At 40.0% G+C, this 14299-nt stretch overlaps 1 protein-coding gene and 1 pseudogene across 2 annotated transcripts in view; both read right to left on the bottom strand.

The window, feature by feature from the left end:
• The window catches only part of PDK3 (pyruvate dehydrogenase kinase 3), an 86227-nt gene that overhangs the window by 31683 nt on the left and 40245 nt on the right, over positions 1-14299 (bottom strand). For both annotated transcript variants that reach the window (XR_008497176.2, XM_054472668.1), the window contains exon 5: positions 13447-13536. Coding sequence is in view for 1 of the 2 variants with exons in the window: in XM_054472668.1 (XP_054328643.1) it covers positions 13447-13536 (90 nt within the window). In the remaining variant the exon portion in view is untranslated. The remainder of the gene's footprint in view (positions 1-13446; positions 13537-14299) is intronic.
• LOC129025393 (small nuclear ribonucleoprotein E-like) lies at positions 5011-5295 on the bottom strand (annotated as a pseudogene).

The raw sequence follows: 14299 nt of genomic DNA, 5'->3' as shown, positions 1-14299 counted from the left end.
CTTTTCTATTTTTTCTAAGACAGTGTCTCACTCTATCGTCTAGGCTAGAGTACAATGATGTGATCATAGCTCATTGCAGCCTCGAACTCCTGGGCTCAAGCAGTCCTCCCGCCTCAGCCTCCCAAGTAGCTGGCCTTACAGGCATATGCTACCATGTTCAGCTAATCTCTCTTTTCTTAAAGGATTTTTTGTTTGTTTGTTCGTTTGTTTGTTTTTTGAGACAGAGTCTCACTCTATCACCCAGGCTGGAGTGCAGTGGTACCATCTCAGCTCACTGCAACCTCCGCCTCCCAGGTTTAAGCGATTCTCCTGCCTCAGCCTCCCGAGTAGCTGGGATTACAGGTGTGTGCCACCACGCCCGGCTAATTTTTGTATTTTTAGTAGAGATGAGATTTCATTATGTTGGCCAGGCTGGTCTCGAACTCCTGACCTCAGGTGATCCACCCTCTTTGGCCTCCCAAAAGTGCTGGGATTACAGGCATGAGCCACCGTGCCTGGCTTTCTTTTCTTAAAGTTTTAATGCCCATAACAATGTCAACATACTAGAATACTGGCAATTCAGCTAGCTCTATACCAAACACGTACTTGTTTAACTTTTAACTATTACCAAAATATATTTTTCATGAAAATTTAGGAACTCAAGACTATACTTTCTAAGCACCGTGCAACCTGACTAAATTGTAGCAAAAGAATATTTGTCATGATCTTAAAAATAATAATGCCAACAGTCTTGTGATTTGCCAGAGTTATTTGTAAGTGAAACCTCAGTAAGTATTTGCTGAATGAATGGATTTCCATGAGCCACACAATTTAAGTTACTGGAGATGCCACTATCACTTTAAAAGGTCCTTTAAGTTAGTTAAAGGTAACAGGCTGGGGCTGATATTTATCAAAGTCTGAGGAGCAACAGTCCGCTTTTTAAAGGATAAAAAAAAAGACATATGGTAAGAAGATAAGAGCCATTACAGAAACAGCTTGAAGACAGAATTCAGGAGATTCAAAGATGGGGAGCAGATTCAGAAAGCAAAGGTGCATTACAAGACATTGGACATTGCATGTATGCCTTTTCTCTCAAACTGTAAACAATCTGAAGTCAGCGTTTGTGTCTTAACACTTGTTTTATAACTTGCATAGAACTTCGTATAGTGCCTGTGTAGATGGTCAACAAACAGTCCTTGAGCCGGGTGCAGTGGCTCACGCCTGTAAACCCAGGACTTTGGGAGGCCGAGGTGGGCTGATCACTTGAGGCCAGGAGTTCAAGACCAGCCAGGCCAACATGGTGAAACTCCGTCTCTACTAAAAATACAAAAATTAGCCAGGCATGGTGGTGAGCATCTGTAATCCCAGCTAGTTGGGAGGCTGAGGCAGGAGAATTGCTTGAACCCAGGAGGTGGAGGTTGCAGTGAGCCAAGATCGTGCACTCCAGCCTGGGGGACAGAGTGAGACTCCGTCTCAAAAAACAAAAATAAAAACAAACACAAACAAACAAAAAAACAACTTTAGTTTGATAAATTTCAAACCTTTTGGTAATTTACTTTTAAAAAATCTTTATTGGAGATAATTCTTATGCCAAACAATTCACTCATTGAAAGTAAAGTGTACACACAGCCGGGCACAGTGGCTCACACCTGTAATCCCAGCACTTTGGGAGGCCGAGGCAGGGGGATCACTTGAGGTCAGGAGTTCGAGACCAGCCTGGCCAACATGGTGACACTCCTTCTCTACTAAAAATACAAAAATTAGCCAGGCATGGTGGCGGGTGCCTGTAGACCCAGCTACTTGGGAGGTTGAGGCAGGAGAATCACTTGGACCCAGGAGGCAGAGGTTGCAGTGAGCTGAGATCACACCACTGCACTCCAGCCTGGGCAACAGAGCGAGACTCCATCTCAAAAAAAAAAAAAAAAAAAAGTACATACAACTCAGTGGTTTTTAGTATATAGTCAGAGCTGTACATTAATCACTATAATCAAGTTTACATTTTCATCACTACAAAAAGAAGTTTCGAACCCATTAGCAGTTACTCCCCTCCACCCAGCCCTAGGCAACCATGGATCTACTTTATCTCTATAGATTTGCTATTCTGGACTTTTTACATAAACGGAATAATACGCGGTCTTCTGTGACTGGCTTCTTTCAACAGCATGTTTTCAAGCATCATCTACATCATAGCATGTATCAGGACCTCATTTCTTTTTATTGCTATATCACATTCCATTGTACAAGTATACCACATTTTCTTTATCCGTTCATCAGCTGGTAGACATCTGGGTTGTTTCCACTTTTTGGCTATTATGAATAGTGCTGCTATGAACCTTCAGGTCCAAATGTTTGTGTGAACATATGCCTTCATTTATCTTGGGTATACACCTAGGAGTAGAAAACTGCTGCTTCGTGGGCGCATTTGGAATGTTCTCAACAGGATTATCAGCTCTTTGGAGACAGGCTCTAATTTCCTTTATATTCCCCACATCAATACTGTGCAAAAGTAAATACTGTGCTTGTTTAATATTTAAGAGGTGAGAGAAAGAAGGAAGGAAAGGGGAAAAAGTAAGCCCTATAGAATGTTAATGTTAAAAATTGACATTATTAACCTAAAATAATACAAAGATAAGATTAGGGTATGTTCAGACTATAAATTTTAGTTCATTGACTTCATATTGCTACCAAATTAATTATCTATTATTTGACCTCAGAGTAAGAATTCTGATTCCTTTACTAAACTTTTAGAATTAAATCTCTATAAAGAACCAAAGATAGAGACATTAAAATAACTCAGACAAGGTGAAATAATGAGGGACAGTAAAAAGGAAACAGCAGTAAGAGGAGAAAAAAATGTTTAAGAGTTGATCAGTATGAAAATAGACACAAGTAGGATTGAATTTCAATCCTGAAAAAAAGTTAAAAATTTTGAATTGTACTAAATTTACAAGTGTTTTCCTAGGCTATATAAACCTTATCAAATATCTGTAAAGTACTTTTGTCAAAATAAGAGAAATCAAGACTCACTCCTCTTGCTTAGCCTATGCCGCCAAACAATGTTACATCTCCACCTAGTGACGTGAAAGCACAAAGCTGAACAGGAACTTCCAAGATCACAAACACTGAAACCTAAAAACGATCATTCATTATTGATACACAAAGCCAACACATCTCCACATAGCCACTCCTCCAGGTATGTAATAAAGATATTTAAACAGTGCTCTTCCATTCACTACAAAACAAAAATAATCTAAACCCACTAAATGTGCTAATTCCTCATGGAATTCGCTTGCCCAGTAGCATGATTATGACAGCGTTGTTAAGAAAATGTGCTACACAAATTTAACATGTGAAAGACCAAGCCCAGACAGAAGCAGCCAACTGGAAACACAAAGACCCAGTAGAGCTCCTAAAACCACATGTGAATAAGAATTTTTAAAGCATCACTACGACTTACAGTGTATCAATGCTATAATTAAGAATTGCATGATGATCCTTGAAGAACTCAAGTCATCACAATGTAGACTCACATACACCAGCTAGCCAAAAGTATTTTGAGGGCATTAATGGCATTATATATATACTATGCATCTTTGTAAATTCCTTGGACACAATGCATGTTGCAATGCCTTGGACACAATACACACTTAGTGAGCACTTGTTAAATGGAATGATCCTCTGGCCCATGATTAAGTTCTCAACATGCAGTAAGTTACACTGACGGGAGGTGTTCCTTTTGGTGAGACTGGGAACTAGAGGCCTAGACTCATTCCCCAATCTAGCTGTGTGTGGGATTCGTTACCAAATTTAAAAGAAAGAGTACAGATTATGAAAGGAACCCCTGGAAATTCCGAGGCAGTAGCTCTATGTTGAGGCCTGAGAGTCCACATTCTTAAAACTTAGCAGATAATTCGGAAGAGAAGCTAGACCACTTCCCTGGAAAATCAAGTCTGAGTCACACTAATTCTGCCACTCATCTCTCCCAGGATATGAACGATTATGAGGTTCTGGGGTAACAACACTTATATACCCAAACAGGACATTTCTGTTTAAGTAAAATAATTTAACATAAAAATGAAAAAGCTTTAAAAAATCGCCATCAAAACCAAAATTCAACTAATGGCTTGTAATTTACATTTAGAGTAAAATGCAAATTCTACTTATAATAAGCTTTCTAATCAAACTTTTCTATTTTTTAAATTAGAAATCAAAATTTCAAAAAAGATAACTGCCAAATTACTTTTATGTGCATACTGGAGCCAATATTTACCATCAATCTTTAGAAGAAAATATTAGAGAATTATTATTGCCACTGAATATAAGTGACATGCCTTATTTTAGGAATCTGTTTTCAAGGGTTTTAAGGTACTGATTATAAAGTAATTAACAAAACGGTAGGTGTGGCTCATACATACTTCCCCAGGTTAAAATATCTAAGCTGTAAAAACATTAGACTAAAATTTTAAAAGGCTGAGAACAGGGTGAAGGTTCACACAGCAATCAGCCCAACAGAACCAAACTAGCCATGAATCCGTTTTAAGAAATAGCACACAGGAAAACTGAATAGATAATGGAGGTTGTTTCATCAGATTTTCCTATTCAGAATTCATCACAGAACTCTGCTATCAAATATTAGCCTCTATCTTGAATACATGCAATCATTTCAGACAAAAAATATGAGAGGCTGGACTAGGATGAATTTGAGTGAGTGCTGAAAAAATTAAAAGGAAGGTGCCAAGGTCCCTAACTTTGAGTCTAATAGAATACAGAAAATCATAAAGCTGAAGTTTAAGATGCCACTGTCAGAAAAAGGTAAATGTAAATGACCAGAAAACATTAGGAAAGTGCTGATGGGCTGTTTTTAACTGTTTTTATTTTTATTTTTTAATAAAAACAATCCCACAGCACTTACTGTCACCTGGTAATAATATATACGAATAATGGAAACAATCTGAACAGATATTTTAGAACTATACTCCCAACAAAGGACACCTAAAAAAACAAGTTCTCAATAGTTTCTCACTTCCTTGATCATTTCTGGTTAGAGACATTTTGTGGCAGAATATGATCTCCTTTAGCACGATCTGGCCCAGGGGTTTTCTTGGCTTTGTTTCACAATGAATCTCTTCTGCATCATCTGATATGAGGTTCACAGACTCGTCAAAACCAATGACACGGCCCTCTATCAGCATATTCACTTGCTCATAGAGCCATACGTGAATCCGAGATCTATTTTGCAAGTATCTGAAGATGAAGGTAAGGTTGATGGGCTACATTCACCTTCTGCACTTTTTGGCCCTGGCCACAGTGCACCATGGTGGAACCCACAGAGACAACACTGACCCGCACCCCACCTTCTGGAATTGATATGCTGCCTTTTAGGAACCCTTTCAAGTCTCAAAACAATTCTAATAAGGCATGTCTATCATCGTCCTTCCTACCCCAAACCCATCCCGAGTGGGATCCAACGGGGATTTTTTAAAGGAGTAGTCCCCCACACCTCACGCTCCAAACCACAGCAGACTGGGCAAGTGGGAGTGGGAGCAGAACATCCAAAGTAAGGGCAACCAATCTCCAGATTGATCAGAATCCTAAAACTTGTGATCGTAGGGGGAAAAAAAAAAGATAAGCTGAGTTGATTAAATTCATCTTTTGGGAATTTAGAATCAAGATCGTGGGCAAAAAAAGATAAGCTGAGTTAATTAAATGCATCTTTTGAGAATTTAGGATCAAGACAGTTGGGGTGATCAGGCAGGGCAGAAGCCAAAAGGGTACATTGAGAATTATCATGATCTGTGAAGGACTAGAGTGCCCAACAAGCTGCCACTGAGTCGTCCAGTATACAGACAAAAACAGGTAAAGGAGCAGGCACAGAGAAAGGCGGAAAGGCCACGACATGGCAACTCCAGTTGCAAAGACACACAGAAAACAACCTTGTTTTCTGTTTCCTAATTCCAATTACTTTTTTTTTTTTTTCTGATGGAGTCTCACTCTGTCACCAAGGCTGCAGTGCAGTGGTGCAATCTCAACTCACTGCAGCCTCTGCCTCCCATGTTGAAGCGATTCTCCTGCCTCAGCCTCCCGAGTTGCTGGGATCACAGGCACGCGCCACCACACCTGGTTAATTTTTGTATTTTTAGCAGAGATGGGGTTTCACCATGTTGGCCACGCTGATAATTCCAATTTCTATACCTCCAACTGTAAAGTGCTTCCTGTCCTTGGATTATCATGGGACCTACCAGGTTCTTTTGATAAATCTTTCTTGAGCTAGCGTGAGTGGGTCTCTGTTACTTGTAACCTGAAGAGCCCAAAGTGAGAGCACAAGACATTATTTCTGAACCAGAATAATGCCACACGCTCTGAGGATACCACTTGTGTATTATATTAAGCAATAATAGCATGTAGGAACAACACAGGCAACTTAGCATCGCTGCAAGATTCGATTTTTATACCAAGTATTTAAGTTTATACTTTCAAAATGATCTTACAGCAGGATTTTCTATTTTATTTCCTAGCTTCTTACAAAGAAAGGAGGGAAAAGGGTCACAGTGGAAGGCACCTCCCAAAGGATAATAGGACCTGCTTTACAACACTAATTCTAGCATTCACTACCTGGAGTCTATAATTTGCAGATGTGTAAAGGTAGACATTAAGGTGCTAAATAAGCAGCAAGGAGGCATGCTTCAGTGTTCTGCACATTCAATTAATGCTACGTAAGATGCACCCCACTTTTATACGTTGATACAACTGTCTAGTCAAAAATAAAAATATTGTCTCTACTCTTCTACATAGGAGTTTTCTGTAATCTGTCTCAAGAGATCTAAGGATGGGAGTGGGCTTAACCCTTGTTTTGTTGTTGTTGTTGTTTGTCTGTTTTGTTTTTTTGGTTTTTTTTTGTTTTTTTTTTTTTTTTTGAGACGGAGTTTCACTCTTGTTGCCCAGGCTGGAGTGTAATGGCGCAATCTCGGCTCACTGCAACCTCCGTCTCCCGGGTTCAAGTGATTCTCCTGTCTCAGCCTCCTGAGTAGCTGGGATTACAGGTGCCTGCCACCATGCCCATCTAACTTTTGTATTTTTAGTAGAGATGGGGTTTCACCATGTTGGCCAGGCTGGTCTCGAACTCCTGACCTCAGGTGATCCATGCACCTTGGCCTCCCAAAGTGTTGGGATTACAGGTGTGCGCCACTGCACCTAGCCAACACTTATTAAACCTATAAAACACACATGTGTGCACACAAAGAGGCTCACACACACACATCCACACAGGGTCATTTGGGCTGGACATCTGACTATGCTTAAACCATGTAGGATCTTCACAGCTAAGAAAATCATTAGTAGGGCTGTCATTAAAACCCAGAGCCCTTACTCTCGCAACATCCAACTGCTTAAAACAAAAGGAAGGAAATAAAAGATTAGCTATAGAGATTCTGAGTTAGAAGATTAACTAAGAAATCTCAGAGGATAGTGGAAGAAGGTAAAAAGCCAGGGTGAAAATACCAACTACTCTAAAAAGAGGAAGGCAACAGTAAGACTTCACTAAGAGTCAAAAGAGGCTGACATCCGTTTCTTCCTTTCCTTGGCAACACTTGGCAGGGATTGGTAAGAAGAGCTGGTGAGGCCTGGGCCTCTTGAGACCTTCTGATGGTTGCTCTTGGGGCATTTGGGGATGGAGCCTCCAGTGCCTTTTAGCTAGAAGACAGAGAAGAAATTTCAGGCCTTTCAACCTTTGGCACTCTGTGCCTTCTTTATTCTCTCTCAGTCTTACTTGGAGGTAGAAAGAGCTTCTGCATAAGCACTTGATGCTCAAAAAATTAAGAGGAGGGTCCATAGGAAATGAAGCAGACAGTTCACTGGAGACATCTGCTTTGGTCTACAAGGAAAAGAGAGGCCTAAAGGTTTCCTTCTAGGTTGCCTAGCCCATTTGCCAGGGTAGAAAAAGTAACTGATGTAAGGCCAATCCCCCACTGCAGAATAAAGGTTATGCACACTTGGCTGGAAAGACCATTTGAATATACAGATAATGAGTATCACAGATTAGACACAGGAAGAACTCCAACAATACTGATGCAGACAGCAGGACAGAGGCTTCTACCATGGGGTATCGAATTCAGCCAGGAAGGGTGTGTGTGATGGGCATTAGTGCTGGAGATAGAGAAATACACAAATACTATGGATTTCACAGAGACAAAGATTAGACACAATATTTGAAGCTACACACCTATCTATAAATCTGACATGAGTTCAAATGTATAAAACAATGTTCTCACTAAATTATGGAAACAGGTAATTTTTATTCTCTTCTCTCTTTTCCCATATTTTCTAAACTTTCTTCGATGAGCACTTTTATTATTTTGGGAAAATGGCATTAGTCTTCTTAACTATCCCAACTGGGAAAAGGAGTTGGATGATTAACAAATATGTTGGGTAAAGTGGGAAATCATAAAATGTGATTACTATCGTAAACATTAACTTAAAATGCACATTTGAACATACAATTTATTTCTCTGTCAGTATATTCATATAAGGCCTTTCCTTTGAATGTGGATCAGTTTGGGGTTCCAGTTCGTCTTTCTTGGATGAACAATATCACTTACATCTATGAATTCCAATTCCTATTTCTTTAAAGTATAATAAACTTAAAGATACTTGTGAAGCAACCTGGGTATAAATTCCAGGTAAGATTTTTACTCCATGCTGCCCTGTGATCTAATCGTTTTCTTACTCACAGTAATTTCATAACATTTTTAAGAGTCCTTCCAAAGCATTCAACTTGGTTTTAACAGAAATAAGTCTCTTTTTTGTATGCATATTTCTTCAGTTTACATAACATTTAAATAAATTATATAGTCACAACAGTCAGTATAACTTACACCAAGGGCTTGGGTACAAATAAGTGGCCCTTAGTAAGCATGCACCTCACCAGGTAGAAGCAGAAGTACAAAAGCATTCCAGAAAATACACATAAGCCAAGAGTATTTAGTGTCCTGTGGGTATCGGTATGCATCATTTATGAAGGGAATGAAGGATGTCAGAAAGTTGATTATGTGGCTGCTGCTTTAGAGGGTTATACACTTTCAGAATCTGAAACCACCTCCACTGTTTTTTTCCTTAAGGGAGGATGCTGTTGAGAGATGAAAAACCATGGTTTGAGAGAGGTGTGGGGAATGGGGAGCATGCCAGTCCTTCCTGCTTACCCCATGAGTGTGGGGGTGGGATTTGTATGTGTGTACATGTCCATGCGTGTGTGTGTGCACGTGTGTGTGTATGTGTGTGTTGGGGGAAGAGGGATTTTGAGTCACAAAAGGGCACAAGAAGTGACTGTTATTGTATAGGGCTTCACCAGGAACTCCAAGCTTTAATTATGCTAAGTGAGTGGCAGGAACGATTAAATAAGAGGAAGCAGTAAACTTTGTTCACAGTGCAATAATGGGTATAATATAGTTAATAAGCACAGGAGAAAGACTGAAGATAAAGCTGTGAGTACAAGAAGAGGGAAGAAAAAGGAGGGGACTGTGGCTCAGGGTCAAAATTGTGTCTAAAAGAGACAAAGCAAAGAGGAAGCTATGAGGTAGACATTGGCATAAACTTCCAGGGTTTTTTCTTTCAATTATGTATTGAACTATTCTTCATATAACCTTCAGCTACTTTGTGGTACAAAACTTCTGACCCTAAGAGGAGTGATGCAAAAGCGTATAAGAATAATTCCAGACCTTTAGAAATTGATAGCCTAGTTAGACAGAGACAAATAGGCTGGGCACGGTGGCTCATGCCTGTAATCCCAGCACTTTGGGAGGCCAAGGCAGGCAGATCACCTGAGGACAGGAGTTCAAGACCAGCATGGCCAACATCTGGTCAAATGGCCTCATCTCTACAAAAATACAAAAATTAGCTGGGCATGATGGTGCGTGCCTGTAATCCCAGCTACTTGGGAGGCTGAGGCAGGAGAATTGCTTGAACCCAGGAGGCAGAGGTTGCAGTGAGCCGAGATCGCGCCATTGCACTCCAGCCTGGGCGACAGAGCGAGACTCCATCTCCAAAAAAAAAACGAAAGTACAAATAATGACAAGGCCAGGTAATATGTACTAAATATGAGAGAAGAGCAACACAGAGTAAATGCCATAAAACGATAGATTCTGTTCACATTAAGAGTCAAGTCACAGTCGATTCCTCCTCACACTCTGACACCTCTGACTCACTTTAGCACCACTTAATCGCTCTGTTCTATAGAAGTGGTAACAGTTTCATAAAACTCCCTGTTACTTATCTAGTTGTATTGGTTCTTGGTTAAAAGCTCCCTAAAAATTAGTGAAAGACTTTATTTGTGGAGAAACAATAAGATGATGAAAACAAGTGTTTTTAAAACTTCATTGATACGGTTTGGCTCTGCACCCTCACCCAAATCTCATGTTGAATAGTGATCCTGAGTGTTGGTGGTGGGGCCTTGTGGGAGGTGATTGGATCATGGGGGCAGATTTCCCCCTTGCTGTTCTCATGATAGTGAGTTCCCACGAGATCTGGTTGTTTAAAAGTCTGTAGCACGTTCCCCTTCGCTCTCTCTCTCCTGCCATCAAGTGAAGACGTGCTTACTTCCCCTTCACCCTTCTGCCATGATTGTTAAGTTTCCTGAAGCCTCCCCAGCCATGCCTCCTGTACAGCCTGCAGAACTGTGAGTCAATCAAACCTCTTTTCTTCATAAATTACCCAGTTTCAGGTAGTTCTTTATAGCAACATGAGAACAGACTAATACATTTACCGTGAAGAATTCCAAACACATACCCAAGTACAGAGCATAGTATAATGAACCCATGTGCCCATCAACAGCCTCAAGAATTTTCAACAAATGCCCAGTCCTTTTCACTCCCCTCCCTGTGTATAATTTTGAAGCAAATCTCACATCATTTCATATCATGTGTAAATATTTTTAAATACCTCTCTCAAAGCTAGCACTCCTTTATAAAAACACGACCAGATACCAATATCACACCTAAAAAGTTAACATATTTTTAATGTCAAATATCCAGTGTTCAAATTTCCAATTGTCTTATAAAAGCCTGAAATGACTTTTAAAAATATTTTATAATTTATGCCAGAAACAAAATAAAGGCACCAACCTATTATATAATCAATGGCATACATGGGAAGCCAAATGACATGTCTGACACCCAAGGACTGTCTGCTGCTAGTAAACCTGTCTACAGCCTTTACTGTGTACTAGCATTGCTTTAGGGGTTCTACAAATATGAACTCATTTAACTCTACAATACAGGTGAATTACCAAGAGCATCATTTTACAGAAGAAGAATCTGAGCCCCAAAGAGTTTACTTAACCAAGTCTAAGATCACCCAGCTAACATGAAGAGAAAAATAAAATGTGTTATATTCATACAATGGACTATTTTTCAGCCATAAAAAGGAATAAAGTACCGAAAGACGCTATGACATCAATGACCCTTGAAAATGTTATGCTGAGTGAAAGAAGCCAGTTACCAAAGACCACATATTGTATTGTTTTGTTTATATGAAATGTTTATAATAGGAAAATCTATACAGAGTCAGAAAGTAGATTAGTGGTTGTCTAGGGCTAGAGAGAAGGGTAGAAGGGAGTGACTGCTAATAGGTCCAGGGTTTCTTTGTGGGGTGATGAAAATGTTCTACAGGCCAGGCGTGGTAGCTCACGTCTGTAATCCCAGCACTTTGGGAGGCCAAGACAGGTGGATCACAAGGTCAGGAGTTTGAGACCATCCTGGCCAACACGGTGAAACCCCGTCTCTACTAAAAATACAAAAATTAGCCGGGCGTGGTGGCGTGCGCCTGTAGTCCCAGCTACTCAGGAGGCTGAGGCAGGAGAATCACTTGAACCCGAAGGACGGAGCTTGCAGTGAGCTGAGATCGCACCACTGCACTCCAGCCTGGGCGACAGAGCGAGACTCTGTCTCAAAGAAAAAAAAAAAAAGAAAGAAAAAAAGAAAATGTTCTACAATTGGATTGTGGTGATGGTTGCACAACTCTGTGAATACACTAAAAACCACTGAATTGAGCATTTTAAATGGGTGAAGTTTATCATATGAGATTGTATCTCAATAAAATTGTTTTTAAAAGTATATTCTCAAAAGATTTAAAATGCATCAAACCAAGGAATATTTATTAATCACCTACACAAGCACTACAGTTGGTTCTATGCAAGTTATAAAACAAATTTAAGACACAAACCCTGACCTCAAATTGGTTACAGTTCAAGAGAAAATGCACACATACCATATAACACAATGCACTTTTGCTTTCTAAATTGTGCCTTTTTCTCAAAGGGGTAATCAACTGTCTGAACCAAGTTTTCTGTTTCATAAAAGGCACTGAGCTAGGGCCTAATGAACATGTAAGCTATGATAAGACTGACCCTTTCCTCCTTGCCCCTGGAGGCCTTTGGAGGTTCTGATCAACCACAAAGTTATCTTGTGAGACAGCAACCAACAAGATTCCTAGAGCTGAGGCTGGGCTGATTCACCTTATAACTGAAATAACATGAGTAAATGTGTTGTGACTCAACAGAGGCCAGGGCAGCTTGACAATCCTAGGCTGAGGCCAGGGCAGCCTGACAATCCTAGGCTAAGCTAAAACCAACAGGTCTGGTTCTCCTCCCTGGGTTTAGGAATGCCCAGGGTAAACAAATTGCAGAGGTTTTCCTTTGCTGTGGCTGCTGAAGAGCAACGAAGATCCTTGATGAAGATCAGAGAGAATTGCGGCCATGAAACTTGTGAGGTGAGTGTTTAGAGAAGGGAGATAAGGGCCAACACAGGAGATATAGTCTGCAGAAAGGGACAATTTGGGGATCTGAGGTTGCACAAAGTAACCATAACACTGAAGAAAACTGAAGAGGTACCTGGTGGATCGCTCACAACCAGGAAGGTTTCTTGGAGATAGCATTGATCTTAAATGAATAAATAATGAGGAAACTGCTGTTCAAATTCAAAGTGCCTGGGTACCAGGGACTTACGGATATAGGGCTTGGTTCTTCCCAGAGGATACTGGAACAATGTCTAGCTTAGTGTTCAATGAACCCATGAAGCTTACATGCCACATAAATTCTAAAGCCAGATGTGAACAACAGAAATATGTTTAAATTTTATAGACATGTGAATTCAACCTAATTTTATGATAAGAATTTGGATCCTCTGAAATTTTCAGATAACAGTGGCAATCAGAATCTTACTTAAATGTTTACTCTTTGAGACAGAACTATAAATGAAACTCTAATCAATAAAGTAGAAACTCACATTTTGAGCATTACCAATTATGCATCTTTCCTGAACTGCCTAGAAAGAACATTTCATCTGGATCAAGTGGCTTGGGCCCAGAGTGACCTGATGAATCAGCAGACTGCACTGCAAAATAACCCTATAGCCAAGCTGCCTCCAATAAACCACAATCCAATTTGAACTACAATCGATACCATTACAACGGTCTCCTTACCTTTCACCACATCCGCCACGTTACAGGTGGGATCGATACTTCCTATGTGTTTAGGATGAACAGGATTAGTGTCACCCCCAAAAAGAAGTGCTAGACGAACACAAAAGGAGAAGGAGGGGATTAAAACACAGCAGGCTGGTGTGGTCACGCAGGGAAATATAGGGGCTTATGTTTAGAAAGGATCTCTTATTTGTAAAAATCATTTTAGCATCCACAGCAACTTAGAGCAATGGAATACACACAATTGATGGGTGAACAACTCTTATTGGTCAATGAAGGAGGAGGATGTGGTTTAAGGTCTGTCAGTTGCAGTCAGCAGGTTCTAAAGCAGTGACACGTGCCAGGTGCCCAACCCGTTCTTCCTCTCCCAATGTGACATGGATGAAGAAACTTACTTTCATCCTTAGTCAAGTATACCCACCTTCTTAGTACTACTCCAGACACTTACTCCAACTTTCATTAAATATTTAGAACATGTGGTCTATTCCATTTGGACAAGCCTGCAAAGTGTCTTCGCTGGCAGCATTTCAGATACCTCCCCCATGGAGATTATGTTTCAATGTTGTGTACACAAACAATACTTGTTCAAGTATTTTTAAAAATACACTCAGATAATCTCACAGTATACAAGATTTGCAAAATTTTGTTTCTGAATAAAAGCCAAAAGAAGCCCCAAAGAAAAAAGCAATCTGCATCCAAATATTTATAGGTGCTCTTATTTTTAAATCAAGCAAAAATTGCGACTAACAAAAGAAGGATGCCTAAATAAAATAGGGGAGATTTTAAACTATGAAAAATGATAAATATAGGCATTAGGCCAATTAATAAAGTTCGAACTGATGAAGGGGAAGAA

Source organism: Pongo pygmaeus, chromosome X, assembly GCF_028885625.2.
Source record: "Pongo pygmaeus isolate AG05252 chromosome X, NHGRI_mPonPyg2-v2.0_pri, whole genome shotgun sequence".
Classification (NCBI taxonomy): Eukaryota; Metazoa; Chordata; class Mammalia; order Primates; family Hominidae; genus Pongo; species Pongo pygmaeus.
This window is presented reverse-complemented; position numbering and strand designations above follow the sequence as displayed.